This window comes from Aotus nancymaae, unplaced genomic scaffold (assembly GCF_030222135.1).
Source record: "Aotus nancymaae isolate 86718 unplaced genomic scaffold, 86718_ANA_hifiasm-v0.15.2.pri h1tg000040l, whole genome shotgun sequence".
Lineage (NCBI taxonomy): Eukaryota > Metazoa > Chordata > Mammalia > Primates > Aotidae > Aotus > Aotus nancymaae.
In genome coordinates, this window is record NW_026988454.1 from 50,145,733 (window position 1) to 50,166,709 (window position 20,977).

Here is a 20,977-nt window from a genome sequence, read left to right on the forward strand (position 1 = left end):
GTGATTCTGTTAGGAAAATGTCTGTTCTTAAATAGGAATGGTATTTATTAAGTCACAAAATGTGAGGTTGTTTCTAATTTTATGCCCACCAGCAAGGCTTTGATATAATGCTCACATATTAATCTACCAATGTCATCTCACATTAACAGCCTATCTTGTTCCACTAAGACAGTTATACTTAAAGATAATTTACTATGAGTTTGCTAGAAGACAGGAGCAGAAATTGCTGCATAGAGTTCTGAATAAGGTGTAAGGAACGATTGGTTGACAAAGAGGATTATTAAGTAATAAATGGGTAATTTGCTTGGAAGGCATTAGAAGGAAGAAAAGACTTCATTCTAGGGTGGTATAATAGTGATCTCACCTGAAGATGACATCTTCCATAGTTATCTAACTGTTTATTGATTTATTTGACCATTTAAAGTACAACAGCGTTTCTGACTAACAGGAGCCGGTCGTAGGTAATGTAGCATCAGTGGAGAGAATGCCACTTTGGCATTGGCTGAGTCTGGGCTCCATCTCGATATATGTGTGAGCCCTTAGGCAGGACACATGATCTCACCTTGTCTCAGGTTTACCATCTCAAAAATGGGGATAGTTCCTACTTCATAACTTTATTTTGGGAATTAAGTGAGATCTGCAAAGTGCCTGGGACAACATTTGGCAAATAGGAGATGCTTGATGTGTATTAGTTGTTCTGCTCAGTTCCAGGGGTTAAGGTTTTGGTATAACATTACTGAAATATTCTTGACAGATCCTTAAAGTTCTAGTGAATATATATCAGTGTGTTCTTTAAAATTATGTTGAGGTGCAGTTGTGATTTATTGACTCAGTATGTTTTTGTTGGTATGTGTGAAAAGTAACTGCTAATAATTCACTTTGTTTTGAGACATGGATTGGTATAACAACAGCCTCTACTACAGTGACACGAAAGGTGATGTTTTTGTGTGGCTGCTGAATGGGACGGATATCTCAGAGAATTATCACCTACCCAGCATTGCAGGAGCAGGGGCTTTAGCTTTTGAGTGGCTGGGACACTTTCTCTACTGGGCTGGAAAGACATATGTGGTGAGTTAAAGCATGGCATTCTGGATGCTCTAGAACAATACTTACTTCAGTGACTTGCACACCAGTTTCATCTTTAAAAAAGTGTGTACCACTTGCGTTATTATCTCTTTTATGTTTATCTTTAACCAACTCACTTAAAAAAATTTTTTTTTGAGACACAGTTTTACCCTACCGCCCAGGCTGGTGTGCAGTGGCGTGATCTCAGCTCAGTGCAACCTCTGCCTCCCAAGTAACTGGGATTGCAGGCACATGCCACCATGCCTGGCTAGTTTTTGTATTTTCAGTGGAGACAGGGTTTCACCATGTTGGCGAAACTTGTCTTGAACTCCTGACCTCAAGTGATCTGCCTGCCTCAATCTCCCACCTTGGTGGGATTACAGGCGTGAGCCACCTTGCCTGGCCCCATATCCCTTTTAAAATGTGTTTTTGTGTAAATTAAATTTGTTATCACTATTTGTTGAACTAGTTCTTTTTTTCCCCAATAATAGTTTAAAATAAATACATAAACATGCTCACCTGAGGGTTGGTGTCTTGGCAGGAACATGGCATGCTCCAAAGTCATGATTCAAGGAAACTAAATGAAGAGACATTTTCAAAGGCTAGGGAAAATGAACAAATGATGGTGAAGCATCCTCACGGTTTGCAAGTGTGGGAAGATATAAGTCTAGGTTTGAAGCGGCAAGGGGAAGAAGTGGAAAAACCTGGTGAGGGCTGTGACTGTAGGAGAGTATCTGATATGAACTGTGACTTTAGGCACAGAAGCCGGCCACTATCAAGATGCATGGTTTGGCAAGAATACAGCTAACAGAATAAGAACCCCTACCCCTCCTTCCTCCTGCCCTCTGATCTGCCAGTGCTTCCATTGGCTGAAGCTCACCAGAAGCCAGACAACAACCCATCAGCCTAGCAGATGAAGTCCATAGATGTCGGCCTCTTGTGGGGCACTGAGTAGGGTGGAGAAGAGTGGAGATTAGACCTAGAGGCAAAATAAAGACATCCAGCACACCTGTGGAGTGATATACATTGAAGAGAAAGTTGATGGTTAGTGACAAGAACATTGGCCTGACAGATCAAGAAATATGATATTGAAATCATTTTTAATCAGGAAAGTGCTTGCTGTCTATTCATTTATTTGTCCAGCAATCATTTGTTTACCACCAATGTGTTGAAAGCCTTGAAAGAAGGCAAAGTAGGTGAATATAAAATAAATAGCCAACATGTCCTTTATTGTGTAGAGTTCAGAGATTTTTTACTGTGTCCAGTGTTGTGCAGCCATCATCAGTTGTCCCTGCTCTTCTGATGAGATAAAATACATATATGAAATAAAGAAGCATATGAAGCAATGTATTTAGAGACAAAGCAATATGGTATAATCTGAATTCATAAGTGCCAAAGATGTGCAAGTAGAATGAAATTGAGTGAGGTTAGTCAGAGAATGCTCCCTCAAATGGGTTAGTTTAAAAATACTTTTGAAAAAGGAAATGTAAGAGTGGACATAAAAACCAGTTTTAAGTATTTTTTAAAAATCTCTTATAAAAGTGTTTAACTCCAGGACAAATTGTTTAACTTTAACTCACTTTGCCTGTGAAAAAATAGGGAACAGAAATCCTTCCCAAGTTTAATGTGAGGATTACAGGAGTTTATATTTTAAAGATAAAAAAAGTACAGTGCCTGGCACATTATTGATACTCAATAATGAAATATTAGGGAACTACACTGAGAGAGAAGAGCAAGGAGAGCTGTCATCATTTATAAGGACATATACATCTTTTCTTGGGAGTCTAATCAAATGTATTCTTATCTAGCAGTGTTTACATTGTCTGCACGTATAATTAGGAATAGCAGTCATTTGTATGCAAAATAAATTTACTTCCCTTCTCTTTGGAGGCATGTAAAGAGATAAGCCCCATTAGGGCAGGTGCCATGCCTATTTGCTTGTTGCTGTGTTTCCAAGACTTAGCACACTACTAGTATTTAGTGCCAATGACTATTTGTGGTTGAATGAATGAATGGATTAATCAAGCAATTTATTAATGATTGCAATAAACTATTCAGAAATAGCAATATCACTTGTAAGCCATTAACTGACCATACAATTATGCTTTTTAGATACAAAGGCAGTCTATGTTGACAGGACACACAGACATTGTGACCCATGTGAAGCTGTTGGTGAATGACATGGTTGTGGATTCAGTTGGTGGATATCTCTACTGGACCACACTCTATTCAGTGGAAAGCACCAGACTAAATGGGGAAAGTTCCCTTATACTACAGGCACAGCCTTGGTTCTCTGGGAAAAAGGTGACAAATGAAAAGATCTGATCATTTAGTAATACTATATAACTCTATAGTTATGATAATACTGTCTCTTGCTTATTGTGAGTAGTTAAAGCAGACTTCTAAAAAAATACTGTGTTGGTAAGATCTTGGTATAACTAAGATTTCTTTTATTTGAAAAACAAACAAAAAGCCTTATTTCATGGTCATAATTGATTATATAAGTTCAAATACACCATGGAGATTTTTGTAGTTTGCTTTATTTTGAGTGAACCGAACTCAAAAACATTTTAATTTATTATTGTTTGTATAGTCTTAAGGACTCCTGTTGACTATTTTAGAGCTTCAAATCAGGTGGTGATTAGGCATTTTACTATTTTCAATCAGTTTTGGGTACTGACTATTCTAAAAACTGTTTCTAGAAACCTAGGCAAATTATTTGACTTCTATGTATCTCTTTCCTTATCTGAAAAATGGAACTATTAACTATTATTCTACTTCTTAGGATTGTTATAAAGATTATATGAGATAATTCATGAGAAGGAGTGGAATAGTTCCAGGTATAATGTACATGCTCAGTAATTATTATTATTCAACCTGCAAAATATGCCTGATATAGGAATGTTTCTAAGGCAAATGTTACTTTTACTTCTTCAGCTTCTGCAAGCAATACCTATTTTTCTTGGACGTGTTTACCCACTAGGTATTTTTTTCCGATTATAATAGTGACATATTTCTACTGTAGAAAACTTGAAAATTGCAGAGATGCATTAAGAATAAATAAATCATTCACACTACTTCTACCTAATACATCCTTTAAGATTTTCTTATTTTAAGTCATTTTTTTCTGCAGAGTTAAAATATACATAATACAGATTACCAGATAATTTAAAATATATATGCATATTTATATATATATGAACTAATGGTTGAGTCACTTGATCTCCAATTTCAATAACATATATGGGCCATAAATTTCCCAGGATATTTAAAGAGGCATGATTTGCATTACATGGATTATAACACAGACATTTAAAAGAGAGAGAAATTTATGTACCATATCCAAAGATTAATCATTCTTGTCAAATAATAAAAAGGTCCCTTAATTCTATCTTGGAGTCACTTGAGTCTGAATACCAAGAAAACATATTTTTGTTTCTCAAATATAATTGTTAGGGAAAAAAACATTTTCATTTTTGTAAAAACATATTGATAATATTATCTCTAGAGTAACTTCTTCTCCACCTCAGGGACTTTGTCAGTAATCTTCCCAGTGATCTGATATGGTTGTTTAAGTACTCTCACCAACCAGGAAAAAGCTCTGGAGTGGCCTTGGGACTTTCTTATAAATGAGTGAGTCATTCAATTTCTCAGCACATTTGGGGGAAATTCATCCTTCTTACTCCTCTTTAAATCCCCACTCCAAACGCTTATACGCTGCAGATGGGAATATAAATTAATACAACCTCTATGGAAAACAGTGAAGAGATTTCTTAAAGAATTAACAGTATTTCTTCCATTCGATCCAGCAATCCCACTACTGGGTATCTCCCCAAAGGAAAGGAAGTCATTATATCAAAAAGACACCTGCACACATATGTTTATGGCAGCACAATTTGCAACTGCAGAGATAGGGAACCAACCTGAGTGCCCATCAACTGATGAGTGGATAAAGAAAATGTGGTATAATTACACCATGGAATACCACTCAGCCATAAAAAAGAAGGAAATAATGCAGCAACTTGGGTGGAGCTGGAAGCCATTATTCTAAGTAAAGTAACTCAGGAATGGCAAACGAAATACTGTAAGTTCTCACTTACAAGTGAGAGCTAAGACATGGATATGCAAAAGCATACAGTGTGGTATAATAGACTTTGGAGACACAGAAGGAGGGAGGGTGGAAGTTGAGTGAGGGATTAAAAAATGCTTCATTACATTGGGCACATTTTACACTACTCAGATGACTGGTGCACTAAAATCTCAACCTTTACCGCTGTACATTCATCTATGTAACCAAAAGCTACCTGTACCCCAAAAGCTGCTGAAATTAAAAATATACATATATTAAAAGCAAAAGAATGGAAATTAAGAAAAAAACAAAACAAAACTTCTCTCCAAATCCTCTCCCAGATTGTCAAGTGCTGTTGTTGCTTTTGGAAATCTGTGTTGTGGTTCCATGGTTTGATATCTAATCTATCTGACTCCATTAGTGCCAGTGGCTGTTTTGAAGGCAATGCATTTTGCAACCAGCAAAGCTCTCAATTTGTCTCTTGTTCACTTATATCATGTACAGATTTATTATGCAGTAATAATGTATTTTGCAATCAGAAGATATAATGAAATACAGTCAGCCAATTATTTATAGAAAGTCCCAATTATTTGTGTGATAAAAAAAGAATGAACAAAGTAAGAGATTCTTCTAATGTAAAAAGATACCTTTTGTCACATCTGATAAAGCTGAACTCACAGCATATGGTACATTTTACCATGGAATTAAAATTTAACCTGAAGCCTGAATTTATTATTTCAAAGAGGATGTTAATGAGAAATCTATAGCTTAAGTGTGACCTGTTCACAAAGATATGCTTCAAACATGTATTTGGTTTATTTTCTTACCTTACTTTCTCTTTAGGTAACTGCTCTAACTTTAGATCTCAGTGATGGGCTCTTGTATTGGTTGGTTCAAGACAGTCAATGTATTCACCTGTACACAGCTGTTCTTCGGGGACAGAGGTAAGTAGGGTCCCTCAAAGGCAACTGATTGAGAAGAAAACTTGTCCCTAAATCATAAATGATAATGCATGAAAATTCATTTTTATTCTTTCAGTAAACATTTCTGGTTATCCACTGTGTTGCAGGCATTGGGCTTGTAGGGGAAAGAGATTTGTAAACAACTAGTTACAGCAGAATATGGTAAGTGCTGTGATGAGGTATGACCAGAGTACAGAATAGACACTCAGGAGAATGCTGCTCAAGAGCCTAGGAAGTGTGTGGATAAGCTTTTCTGCTCCTTCACAAAATAGAGTATACACTATGGAATGAAGGCAGAACTCTTCCTGTGATGTCTTAAATAAAAACCAGAGGGTGAAAGGGACCACATGAATTATCTCCTTGATATGCATCCTCAAACATATCCCCCTGTCCTGCTCTTGTCAGTATCTCTACATCTTCAACATTAGCATTGCCAGATATTTTAAAAATAAAATTTACACTTTTGTTTAAAAAATTAGTTATAATATAAATAATGTGAAAAGTTAAGATCTTAAGTGTTCCATTATATCAGGTTAGACAAATGCATATTGAGACATAGAAAGTATCCATCATCACAAAAAATTCCTGTGCCCTTTCCCAGTCACTCTGCCCCCATCCAGAAATATGTATTTTTTGTGTCTGGCTTCTTTTACTTGGCATAAAATCTTTTGTGATATATCCATGTTATGTGTGGTAGTTTTTCCTTTTTATTGCTGAGTAGTATTCCATTGTGTGAAGATACCACTGTCTGTGTATCCATTCTATGTATGTCTTGATGGACATTTTAATTGCTTCCTAATTTTGATTATCATGCATAAAACTGAATATTTGTATACAAGGCTTTTTGTGGATATATACTTGGATAAATACCTAGGAGTAGAATTGTTGGGTGATAAGGTAGATAGATGTTTATATTCTTAAGTAATTGCCAAACAATTTTTCAAAATGTTTGTGCCATTTAATATTCCCATAAAAATGTATGAGAATTGTGGTTCTTCCATATCCTCCCAACAGTTGGCTTTGGCAATCATTTTTATATTCACCATTCTTTGGTGTGTGGAGCAGTAAATATTGTGATTTTAATTAGCACTTCACTGATGACTATCAATTTTGATCACTTTTTCATTTGTTATTGGCATTTATATATCCTCTTTTATGATATGCCGGTTCAAGTATTTTTCTCCTTTTTAAATGAGTTGCCTTTTTGTTATTGAGTTGTTCTGTATATAAGCACTTTGTCAAAATATGTGTTGTGAATATTTTCTCTCAGTGTTTAGTTTATCTGTTTATTTTCTTGGTGGTGTGCTTTGATGAGCAGAATTTCATTTTGATTAAGTCCAATTTATGTGTTTTCTATATTCTGTCCTTTCTGTGTTTTCTGTAAGAAATCTTAGCCTATCCCAAGGTTGCAAAGATTTTACATTGTATTTTTTTCAAGAAGTTTTATTGTTTTAGCTTTCATAATTAGATCTATGATTCATCTTAAATTTATTTTGGGGTATGGTCTGAGATATGGGTTAAAGATTTCTTTTTTTCATTTCTATAGGGATATCCAGTTGTTCTAGCACCATTTGCTGAAGATTTTCTCTTTCTTTATTTAATTGCTTTGGGATCTTTATTGAAAATAATTTGACTGTGTATGTCTGGGTCTATTAATGGACTCTCTATTCTGTTCCTTTGATATATTTGCCTATTCTTCTTGCCAGTACTATATTGTCCTGATTATTAAAGAAATTTAGAGAAAAACTTAAAGATAGGCCAGATTCAGTACTCCAACTTTGCTTTTCTTTTCCAATATTTTTATTTTGGCTATTCTTGATCTTTTGCCTTTCCAAATAGATTTCAAATGGTCTCACCAATTTCTAGAATAAATCCTGCTGGAATTTTGATTTCTTTTCAGTTTAGGGAGAATGAATATCTTGAAATATTGAATCTTCTAATCAATGAAAACGGTGTGTCTCTTTCATTTATTTAGGTTTTCTTTAATTTCTCTCGGCAGTGTTTTATAGTTTTTAGTGTAGATGTTTAACATGTATTTTATTAGGTTAATGGCTAGGTATCTATTTTTTTGATGCTCTATAGATGTTATTTTAAAAAATTCCATTTTCTAAATGTTCATTAGTAGTGTGGGAAAATACAGCTGCTTTTTGTATATTGACTTTGTGTCTTATACATTATTAACTTCATTTATATGTCCTAGCAGATTCTTCTATAATACTTTAGTAAGAGTTAGTCTTAAAAATGACTTAGGAAGCATGCTCTCCTCAATTTTTTGAAAGCATTTGTATAGAATTGCTATTAATTCTTCTTTAGTTTTGATAAAATCCACAAGTGAATTCATCTAGATCTGAAGTTTTCTTTGTGGAAAATTGTTTGATTACAAATTCAATATCTTTTAAGGATTAAGGCTATTTATTTTTATTTCCAGTTTTAGTAATTCATGTTTTCAAGAATTTGTCATTTTGCATGAGTTGTCAAATTTAATAATAGCATCTTATTATCATTTTAATACCAGTAGGGTCTATAGTGATATTCTTTTATATTTCTGCTATTGGTACATTTTTTTCTGGATCACTCCTGCTAAATGTTTATCAGATTTATTCATCTTTTCAAATAATCTGTTTCTGGTATTGTTGATTTTTTTCTATTTTGTCAATTTTTGATTTCATTAATTTTCAATCTTATTTTTATTATTTTTCCTTTTCTATTGATTTTTGATGTAATTTTCTGTTCTTTTTCTAGCTTTTTAGGGTGAAAAGAGAGGTCATTGTTTTTATATGATTCCACTCGCTGGCATTTAAAACTATGAGTTTCTTTTAAGGTCTATATTAGTTGTATTTAACAAATTTTGGTATGTCTCCAACTATGATTGTAGATTTGCCTATAGTTCTTTTTGGTTAATGTATTTGGGTGCTTTACATTTAGTTATTGGTTATCTATATACTTGATTATATTGCCTTTTTATTATTACAAAGTACTCCTATTCATCTAAGCTAATATTCTTCATCTTAAAGATTCCTTTGTCTGATATTAGTATGGACACACCAGCTTTCTTTTGCTTAGTGTTTGTATAGTACAACTATTTCAATTTCTTTATTTTTTAATCTTTTTGAGTATTTACATTCATTTTTTGTTTTATTGTTGGGTTTTAAATTTTTATTTTAGTTTAAGGGGTACATGTGCAGTTAGGTTCTATAGAAAAATAGTGTATCCTGGGGGGTTGGGGTACAGATTGTCACCCAGGTAACAAGCATATTACCCAATAGGTAGTTTCTCTTTTTTAAAATTTTATTTTTTAGTTCAATAGGTTTTTGAGGAATGGGAGTATTTGGTTATATGGATAAGTTTTTAGTGGCAAATTCTGAAATTTTGGTGTACTCATCACCTGAGCGGTGTACATTGTACCCAATGTGTAGTTTTATCTTCCACCCTTCTTCCACCCTTTTCTCCAAATTCCCAAAGTCCATTGTATCATTCTTATGCCTTTGCATCCTCATAGCTTAGCTCCCACTTATGAGTGAGAACGTACGATGTTTGGTTTCCCATTTCTGAGTTACTTCACTTAGAATAATGGTCTCAAATTCCATCCAGGTTACTATGAATGCCATTATTTCTTCCTTTTTATGGCTGAGTAGTATTCCATTATATCTATATATCCATATATATATGTCACATTTTAAAAATTCACTCATTAATGGGCATTTGGGCTGGTTCTATATTTTTGCAATTGTGGATTGTGCTGCTATAAACATGCATGTGCATGTATCTTTTTCATATAGTGACTTCTTTTCCCCAGGTGGGATACTCAGTAGTGGGATTGCTGGATGAAATGGTAGATCTACTTTTAGTTCTTGAAGGAATTTTCACACTGTTTTCCATAGTGGTTGTACTAGTTTACATCCCCACCAGCCGTGTTAGAGCCCTTTTGACCACATCTATGTCAACATCTATTTTCTTTTTGATTTTTTGATTATGGCCATTTTTTCAGGAGTAAGGTGGTATTACATTGTGGTTTTGATGTGCATTTCTCTGATAATTAGTGATGTTGAGCATTTTTTCATATGTTCGTTGGCCATTTGTATATCTTCTTTTGAGAATTGTCTATTCATGTCCTTAGCTCACTTTATGATTAGATGGTTTTTTTTTTCTTGTTGATTTGTATGAGTTCCTTGTAGATTCTGGATATTTGTCCTTTGTCAGATGTATAGTTTGTGAATATTTTCTCCCACTCTGTGGGTTGTCTGTTTACTCTGCTGATTATTTCTTTTGCTGCACAGAAGCATTTAGTTTAATTAAGTCCCATCTATTTATCTTTGTTTTTGTTGCATTTGCTTTTGGGTTATTTGTCATGAAGTCTTTGCCTAAGCCAATGTCTAGAAGGGTTTCTTTGATGTTATCTTCTAGAATTGTTAAGGTTTCAGGTCTTAGGTTTAAGTCTTTGATCCATCTTGAGTTGATTATTGTATAAGGTGAGAGTTGAAAATTTTGTTTAAGGTCAGAGATGAGAATTTTCTGCATGTGGCTTGCCAAACTATCCCAGCACTATTTGTTGAATAGGGTATCCTTTCCCTACTTTATGTTTTAGTTTGCTTTGTCGAAGATTAGTTGCCTTAAGTAATTGACTTTTTTTCCGGGTTCTCTATTCTGTTATTTTGATATATGTGCCTATTTTTATACCAGTACCATACTGTATGGTATGTGACTATAGCCTTATAGTACAGTTTGAAGTTAGGTAATGTGATTCCTCCAGATTTGTTCTTTTTGCTTAGTCTTGCTTTGGCTATGTGGACTCTTTTTTGGTTTCACATGCATTTTAGGATTGTTCTCTCTTGTTCTATGAAGAATGATACTGGTATTTCAATGGGAATTGCATTGAATTTGTAGATTGCTTTTGACAGTATAGTCATTTTTACAACATTGATTCTACCCACCAATAAGCATGTGATGTGTTTCCATTTATTTGTATCATCTATGATTTCTTTCAGCAGTATCGTGTAGTTTTCCTTATAGAAGTCTTTAATCTTCTTAGGTATATTTGTGAGTATTTTTTCTTTTGTAAAAGGGGTTGAATTATTTATTTGATTTTCAGCTTGGTCACTGTTGGTGTATAGCAGTGCTACTGATTTGTGTACATTAATTTTATATCCTGAAACTTTACTGATTCATTTATCTGCTTTACTTTTTTTTGGTAAATAGAAAAACTCCAAGTCATGTAAACTCTGAGAAAGCAGTGTTGGTATGTGTCTATCTATCTATGTGTCTATAGATATAAATATATACCTATATATACACATGCATCCATATATGTCCACATACATTCATATACATATATGTATATATATGGATGTGTATATGGATGTACATATACATATATGTGTATATGGATGTGTATATATGTATATGCATGTGGATGTATGTAGCTATATGTATGTGTGTGTATATATATTCATATATATACACACACATACATAATGCATATAAGCACAGAAACACAACAAATCTGATTGATCAGTTATTTCACATCAACTATGGTACACAGCTCTAGCTAGTTTCCTATCTGTGAATCAGAGGAAATGGATTATTTCTTTCCTTAGAACTTAAGGTACTGACAATCTGATTGCCAAAATAAGCTGTCTAAAGTGAGACACAGACAATGTTCAAAGCAACCATGTCGTGAAGGATCATAGTTCATTCTCTGCATTCTCTCTGTATACACCAAAGAGCTGGTTTCTTTACGAGTCTAGCTCCTCAAGCATCCACAGATTCAATATGAAGTAGAGGAATGAAGTTCCTTCTTAAAAAATGTATTTCCTCATCTTAAGGTTAGTAATATTTCCTTGTATGTATGCATAGTGGAGTATAGTAGCTCCCGGTGAAATGATAGAAAGGGTAGGTACTTTTGCCCTCCAAGTAAGTCTTACCTTTTAATCCTATCAGGAAAAAAAAAGGAGTTATATATAGAGATTGGGATTCCAGAGTCATCTTATAAGCAGGAAGTTTTTTGTAACATATAATCAAAATTTCTTACCTTTAGTTTAGATCAGCTTTGTTCAATACAAATATAATGCAAGTCACATATGTAATTTTAAATATTCTAGTTGGCTCATTAAAAAAAGTTAAAACGGGTGCGGTGGCTCACGCCTGTAATCCCAGCCCTTTGGGAGGCCGAGGCGGGTGGATCACGAGGTCAAGAGATCGAGACCATCCTGGTCAACATGGTGAAACCCCGTCTCTACTAAAAATACAAAAAATTAGCTGGGCATGGTGGCGCATGCCTGTATTCCCAGCTACTCGGGAGGCTGAGGCAGGAGAATTGCCTGAACCCAGGAGGCGGAGGTTGCGGTGAGCTGAGATCATGCCATTGCACTCCAGCCTGGGTAACAACAGTCTCAAAAAAAAAAAGTAAAAACAAGTAAACATAACTTTAATAGTATATTTTAATATTTTGACAACATATCAAAATATCACTTCAACATGCAATCTGAATAAAAATTATTAAGTTATTTTATATTCTCTTTTTCACATTAATGATTGGATGTCCTCTTTGTATTTTACATTTATAACATGTCTTAATTTACACACTAACTTTACATAGAAAATCTTTGATCTGTATTTAAATTTCATAAAATTTACAGGCAAAAGAGTTGATTTACATACTCAAGTAGGTCTAAAATACTCAAAAATATTGTTGGGTGCAGTGGCTCACACCTGTAATCCCAGAACTTTGAGAGGCTGAGGTGGGCAGATCATGAGGTCAGGAGAGTCATCCTGGCTAACACAGTGAAACCCATCCCTACTAAAAATACAAAATTAGCTGGGCATGGTGGCATACACCTGTAATCCCAGCTACTCGGTAGGCTGAGACAGGAGAATTTCTTGAACCAGGAGGTGGAGGTTGCACTGCACTCTACCCTGGGTGACAGAGCTGGACTCTGTCTCAAAAAAAAAAAAAAGAAACCTAAAAAATATTTTAATATATTTTACATGATTCATAACATATGGATCAAATATTAGTTTTAAAATTTAACATAAATTAATTGAAATTAAATAACATTAAAATTTTGGTTTCTCGGTCATACTAACCACATTTCAAAGGCTCAGTAGTCACATGTGGCTAGTTGCTGCTGTACTGAGCAGTATAGCTCTAGCTTGCAGTAGAGATGAGATAAACTGATTGCTGTCACTCATCATATTCTGAACCTGAGAACTGTAATTGAATGGCCCTTCAAACTACTCTTCCCTCTTCTATGTACATCCATTTCCTTTAATTTATACAAGAGCAAACCTATTTGAGGCACTGTGAAATTCTCAAAATAAAACTTTTATTTATATTTTTCTAAAGAGAGAAAAGTGAATATTTTTAAATGATTTACAGAAATCACTAAAAAAATTGAACTATCACTCCAAAATCCTGAGAATAACTGAGGTAGCTTTTTTGAGTACCAAACAACTGTTATAATTTTAGAAACAACCAAGCAGATTTTTCAAGGAAAAATTGCAAAATTTCCTTCCATCGAGGGAAAAAAACCCTCTAAACACAAAAACATAGTTTTCACTTGTATTTTCTAGTCTGAAAAGGAGCATCTTGATCAAACTATAGAAACTGATAAGCACATTGAAATGACAGTTGTGAATAGTATAAAGTGAATGACCCAGCAGGCTAGAATAATAAATGACAGGTAAATCAGATGACTAACCAAGAGTAGGAGGAAGACATGGTTCAATGAGGAGAAACTATTCAAGAGACCATGCCTTCTGGATTGATTTTCCCATTCATCTTGTTATGCCTGGCTGTTCATTATGGGGTGGTGGGGTCATGGAATTGATTTTTTTTAAATCCGTCTTTTTATTTCTTGAGAAAACCATGATGAAATGAGTTCAACTTCATCCAAAGCTTCACCCAGATGTAGATTTGTTAGTGTTATACCCACATTTTATAGATGGTTCAATGAGAGGCTAAATTATTTGCCTAAAGTCAATCATTTAATAATTGGCTAAGCTGGGGTTCCATGCAGTTCTGTTTGTTTCTGAAGAATCCCCTACATTGCAAATTCATTACTTCACAGTGGGACCTACTCTTATTCAGAAATGAGAATAGTCATGTAGACATGCAGGCCATGCCTTCTTGGCATCATGTAAACTGGGTTAGATGTAAGGTGGTTGCTTTAAGAACAAGGAGTCTGAGTGAGGATTGTTGGATAGAACGGAAGGATGCCCACCCAGGGCAGTGTCAGAGCAGTGATGAACTCAGCTCATAACAGAGTTACTCTGTGTGTCTAGCTAGGGACTGGAACCCTTATGGCTACCACATTTAAGAACTGTCATTCCTGTCAGTTCTGGATAAATGCCTGCAAGTTCTTGCTTTTTGGGTGTGTCCTTTTTTCAAATCCCTCAACGCAGTAGGCTTTCCTTTTTAAAGTAACATGTACCTGAATCCTGGCCAGGAGCAGTGACTCACATCTGTAATCCCAGCACTTTGGGAGGCTGAGGCCGGCGGATCACTGGAGATCAGGAGTTCAACACCAGCCTGACCAACATGGTGAAACCCTGTCTCTATTAAAAGTACAAAAATTAGCTGGGCATGGTGACACACACCTGTAATCCCAGCTACTTGGGAGGTTGGGGCAGGAGAATCACTTGAACCTGAGAGGCAGAGGTTGCAGTGCGCCGAGATCACTCCATTGCACTCCAGCCTGGGTGACAAAAAAGCAAAACTCTGTCTCAAAAACAAATAAATACATAAATAAATAAAGTATCTGAATCCTAATTTGCTGTCTCCATCATGATTTATTGCATTGCTTGGTCCCAAAGCCCTTCTGCTTCATGTCTACAGGCTAACTTTTAACCTTGTGTACAGATGGCAAATTTATACTTCAGCCATTGGTTTCTACAGGTTTCATTTCTGGATGATTGCCTTATTTCCAGGTCCTGTAAGAACCTTGCCTCGTGTCTTTCTTATGCTAATGCTGGTGTTGTGGGAGCACATAGAATAAACCAAAGATGCAATGTCTCAACTAATGAAGTAATGAAAATCCAGGTTGTGCCTTTGTTGTAGAGAATTACCAAAATCACAAGTATTTTTTAAAAAGCTGCAACTTATCTAAACACTCTTGATATTGCAACATCACATTAATAAGAAAAGCCCCCAGAGAGGAGTGCAGTGGCTCATGCTTGTGATCCCAGCACTTTGGGAAGCTGAGGCGGGCAGATCACTTGAGGTCAGGAGTTTGAGACCAGCACCAACATGGTGAAACCCCATCTCAACTAAAAATACAAAAAATTAGCCAGGCATAGTGGCATGTGTGTGTAATCCTAGCTACTTGGGAGGCTGAGGCAGGAGAATCTCTTCAACCTGGAAGTCAGAGGTTGCAGTGAGTTGAGATGGTGCCACTGTACTCCAGCCTGGGCAACAGCAAGACTCCATCTCAAAGAAACAATAAAAGCTCTCGAAAAATTTACTTTAGGTCTACTACTTAAAAAATTTTGAAATAAAAACTCAATACGAAACAAAAAAATTGACAGTAATTGTTAGAAAGTAATGTACACAAGTGTGCACACATACTCTCATGAGTTCTTGGATGGACCAGCCCTTCCACCACTCCAGAAACACACACTAACTGGTGTTATGTTTTAGCAGCGCTGAGGATACCACCATCACAGAATTTGCAGCCTGGAGTACTTCTGAAATTTCCCAGAATGCACTGATGTACTATAGTGGTCGTCTGTTCTGGATCAACGGCTTAAGGATGATCACAACTCAGGAAATAGATCAGAGAACCAGTGTCTCTGTTTTGGAACCAGCCAAATTTAATCAGTTCACAATTATTCAGACATCCCTTAAGCCTCTGCCAGGTACAGTATTTTATTCCTGCCTACTCTACTCCAGTATACCTTCTGTTAAATAAATGTTTAGGTTGGGATTTTTTTTTTCTTAAGAATTAAGTTTTAAGAGGAACAAAGCTTTACTTTCATTTGGTTTGCTTGCAGTTAAGAGTTTAATCTTAACCCAAATTTATAGACTGAAAAAGTCAGAAAAAGATAATTTTTTTCAGGATATGTTAAAGAAAAATTTTGTTTCAGTTCTAATTATTAGCAATTTCTATTGATTTTCTATGATTTTTATATTGATCAATAATCCCTAATTTTTTTTTCTTTTTTTCTTTTCTTTCATCCTGTAGGGAACTTTTCCTTTACTCCTAAGGTTATTCCAGATTCTGTTCAAGAGTCCTCATTTAGGATCGAAGGAAATGCTTCAAGTTTTCATATCCGGTGGAATGGTCCTCCTGCAGTAGACTGGGGTGTAGTTTTCTACAGTGTAAAATTTAGTGCTCATTCTAAGGTATGGTGTTGGTTCTAGTAACTTTCATTTTACAAACAGACTGTACCATCTGTGTCAGCCCTGCCCACACTGACCTGTACCATCTTGACTTAGCCAAGCCCATCTTCTTTGTCATTTCCATAGCATTTGGTTATTAAGATTATTCCCCAGAAAACTTGTTTACAGCCAGTCTCTGACTGCTTGGTACTAACTGCTGTGCTGGATACACTTTAACTGGTCTGTGTGGTACAACATGGAATTTGCAAAGCTTAGCATTTCCTCAATTGCAAGTTTTGATTTTACATATGAACCAAAGTTTGGAGATTTTAGGTAATAAGGAATGAAAGATTTTATAATTCTCTCCCTGAGAAAATAATGTTTTGTGTTTATATTTTAGTTCTTGACTAGTGAACAACAGTCTTCACCTGTACTTACTGTGGAAGGACTGGAACCCTATGCCTTATTTAATCTTTCTGTCACTCCTTATACCTATTGGGGAAAGGGCCCCAAAACATCTCTGTCACTTCGAGCACCTGAAACAGGTACAGAGGTTAAAAATCTCTTTTTTAAAAAAGCAGAATCTCACTTTTCATGATCTGGAATGGAAAGTTGATACTTAAAAATAACTTTCAGTTTTTTAGATGTGTTTAGATTCAATATCCTTTCAATGACTTTTTGGAGATTAGAATAGCTCTATTAACATAAATCTGCATAATTTATTCAAAAACAATAGTTCAAAGATTTTTTAACAGCCATTTCATTTGATTGTAGTGATGTAGGAGATGCAGATGCATATTTCAGGTAATTTGTAAAATCCTTCATAAGAAAAATGGTCATTTAAGGGCAGAGACAGTTTTTTTGGAAGGCAGACTGTTCTCATAGATGGTAACTCAGAATCTTCTGTTGGTGAATAACTGATATCTAAATTTAATGTTGGGGGGAAAAGATATTTTAAAAAGGATACTAGCCATATTGTTACATGTGTATATCACCTTAAAGTGTGCAAAGCACATTTTTATATATCACTCCATTATTAAATATTTACTGCATACCTACCATGTGTCGGAAACATTTCATTTGATTCTCACATAGCTCTGAGGTGGGTGGGAAAGTCTTGTTATCTTGATTATACAAGAAAGAAAATGAAGGCCTAGCAGTTGCTTAAATAAAATAGTTACTAAGTGGCTGGGCTGAGACTTAATCTGGACTTTACACTACAGTTTCATCAAATCTCCATTCAGTCATTTTTACAAATGTTGGTAAATGATGATATGATTTATTTAATTTATGTAAAGCTAATACAGGATTTGGCAGGTAATAAGAGCTTGATAAATACAGATATCCATTCACCATTGCATTTTTTACTATTAGAATGATTTCAACAATATTCATCTACGAATCACACAACAGGGACATAGTGGGGCCTGGGCAGGTTCTGGAGCAGTTAGCATTGGATCCCGGAATGTTCTGCTTGAGATTTCCTTGGGATATCAGCTTTGTTGAATTGTTCTGTGGAAATGGACTTGACTGCATCCATCAGGGGATTTGGTGGGAGCAAGAGTCAACAGTGCTCTCCTGGATATTGGAGGCAATAAGAAAGGATGACAAGATTTGGCCTTTGCCTTCAGGAAATTTACAATATAGCCAGGAAATTATCCAAATTGACCAACCTTTATTAACCACTTACTGTGTGCCAGTTCTATACTACATTTGGGAGGATTTAACAAGGAATAAGAAGAGATGCTTTCTCTAATGGAGCTCATGAAACATGGGGGAGATAAACTCATGCACAGCAAATGATAATAGATACTAGAGAGTTATACCTGAGCAGCAGTGGCATAGAGGGAGTAGACAAGCCTATGAAACCTTCACCTATATCAAGCTACCTCAGGCATTCTTAAGAGATAAGATGTCTTTGGGAAATGGAAACTTTAGTGCACCCTGAAAGATGGAGCAAGAAGCGGTATCCCATGTGAGAAGAGAAGCCCAACGTAAGAAGGCTTGGAGATTGAATAATAGCGTGAGTGTTAAACATTAAATAGCAATGTGATTGGAATGAGGGAGGGAGTGAAGACCTTGCGGAGGAGTCCTAAGAGAGGAGAGGGCCATCTAGAGACAATGATTAGAATCAGGCAGAGACATTTCTCTTGATTAAAGGACTGAGAGATACCAAATTGCTTGGTTTGCCTCTAGAATAAATGAATACTCCCAAACCTTACTCTTGGGGTACCATCAGCCTCCCCCAAAACTTTCTGCTTCCTAGGGACTTCAGAGTGACAGGGCCTAGGTCTCTGATGCATGCTGTGTTTTACACCCTGAACTGGCTGAAGGCTGTTTGGACTTACTGCCATTCATCCCGATGATAACATTTTCACCTTCACTGAAATCGCTCTGTCAGGATGAAAGTGAATGCTGCATTTTATAGGGAAAACCAGACACCTTCCATGTACACAAGGCACAGAGAAGAAAGTTGTGCTTAAGTGGTAGTAGAAAGGATTTCATTTGAACATAAGAAGTCTTGCCTGTCAGTCAGATGTGCTGAAATTATCAGGATGGGTTCCTGAAGAAATCTATGGAATATTCTCTCTTGAAGATCTTTAAGAATGTAATAAATATACTGCAACTGTCTGGAATGAGAAATATTGTTAAGTTGTTTACACTCTCATGTAAGTGGTAAAAGTCAGTCTTACATTCTATTCTGCTCTATCTGTGCCTCTACTTTTCAGTTCCATCAGCACCAGAGAACTCCAGAATATTTATATTACCAAGTGGAAAATGCTGCAACAAGAATGAAGTTGTGGTGGAATTTAGGTGGAACAAACCTAGGCATGAAAATGGGGTGTTAACAAGATTTGAAATTTTCTACAAAATATCCAGTCAAAGTATTACAAACAAAACATTTGAAGACTGGATTGCTGTCAATGTCACTCCCTCAGTGATGTCTTTTCAACTTGAAGGCATGACTCCTGGATGCTTTGTTGCCTTCCAGGTATGAGAGAGACAATGGAAGATTTGAGGGTCTGAATAGTGCAAACAGAAGAATAATTAAAGGGAATTCTGCCACCCTGTCAATAATTTAGGTATACTGTGATCAGAAAGGTCAAGTGGGCAGCAAAAGTAGAGAGTGAGGTAAAGGACATTTTCACAACTTACATTCAGAGAACTTTGCAAATTCAAAGTAATTCATTCTTTCTTTTTGCTTTTTTTTTTTTTGAAGCTGCTTCACAATTTTATTTTTTTATGTTACACATTACTTTTGCATTTTTTTTATTGATACATATTGTAGTTGTACATACATTTAGGGTATACGTGTTATTTTCATAAACCATTATTTATCAGTAAGATCACTATAGGCCATGCACCACAGTAGGTACTTTTGTATTCATCATCTTATTTGATTCTCATACTGTAAAGGAAAAGTCAAGTCCTTGAGTATATCAGTCAAATACCAAAGCTGTGGGGCTAGAAAAGACTGTGCCATAATGCTTTCTACCATTTCTTTTGGGGGAAAATAACATATTGGGGAGTGTTTTGGAGATTTGAGTTGCCTAGGGATTTGGTTTTTCTTTTCATAAAATTCTAATTTAATAATTATTTTGGTGATTTGTTAAGTCTACATATACCAATCAAATAAGTTATACATGAAAGTTAAAGATAATACATATTCCTATTTGGTTAAAATTAGGAGATTTTTGGTAAAATAAATATTCTGGCTAAGTGTGCCTTTCTCTCTCTATATATATATAATTTCAAATTTTGGTCACTATGGAACCATGCAAAGTGATATATGTGGATATGTGTGAGTTTCACTTAACACAGTTCTGTACAAAATTGAAGACTATTATATATATATGCACCATTATGAAAAGTACATGGATAATAATATATAAAGTATAGTAAAATTTGTTTAATACTAAGAGTATAATAAAAATAATACAAAGTTTTGTTGATAAAGCACTTGAGGCTTTGTATTTTGAGTTCACTGTTACAGATATCAATTTTCTTTGCAGGCTAATATACATATGCAAGGTTTGGAAATGTAAATAATTTATTACTTAAAAGAAAATATCTAAAAAAGTAAAAATAAACTTTACTGTTAGGATGTGGCATTGTTCAATGGGAAAAATGTATACAGACCTCAAAAGACTTGCCGATTTCTACATATGTCATTGTGGATGAGTTACTTACCTTAATTAGTATCCTGGTCCAGTTTCTACTCTCAGTAGTTGTGACGATTGAAAGAGGCAATATATGTGAAACTGGTTTGAAATGCACAATCATTTTCAAATGTAAGATTTAATATTTCTAAAAATTACTTTTTAAAAAGTGTGGTAAATTAGGTTTTTAAAGCTTCTTGAAGAAAAATGGAAGTTTATCATAATTTGTACAGTTTTATTTCTGTTAAATGTTCTACATAACTTAATTTTGAAAATAACCTTATCGTATTTAAAAATATATAATTGACAATTTTTTTTATTATACTTTAAATTCTGGAGTACACGTGCAGAACTTGCAGCATTGTTACACAGGTACACACATGCCATGGTGGCTTGCTGCCTCCAT

General features: G+C 35.1%; 1 protein-coding gene across 1 annotated transcript in view; it reads left to right on the plus strand.

Annotated features, from left to right (window-relative positions):
- ROS1 (ROS proto-oncogene 1, receptor tyrosine kinase) overlaps positions 1 to 20,977 on the plus strand; it is a 132,930-nt gene that overhangs the window by 40,002 nt on the left and 71,951 nt on the right. Inside the window, exons 16-22 of the mRNA XM_064360761.1 lie at positions 890 to 1,068; positions 3,178 to 3,369; positions 5,978 to 6,078; positions 15,731 to 15,948; positions 16,275 to 16,435; positions 16,812 to 16,956; positions 19,141 to 19,403. Coding sequence (XP_064216831.1) covers positions 890 to 1,068; positions 3,178 to 3,369; positions 5,978 to 6,078; positions 15,731 to 15,948; positions 16,275 to 16,435; positions 16,812 to 16,956; positions 19,141 to 19,403 — 1,259 coding nt within the window. The remainder of the gene's footprint in view (positions 1 to 889; positions 1,069 to 3,177; positions 3,370 to 5,977; positions 6,079 to 15,730; positions 15,949 to 16,274; positions 16,436 to 16,811; positions 16,957 to 19,140; positions 19,404 to 20,977) is intronic.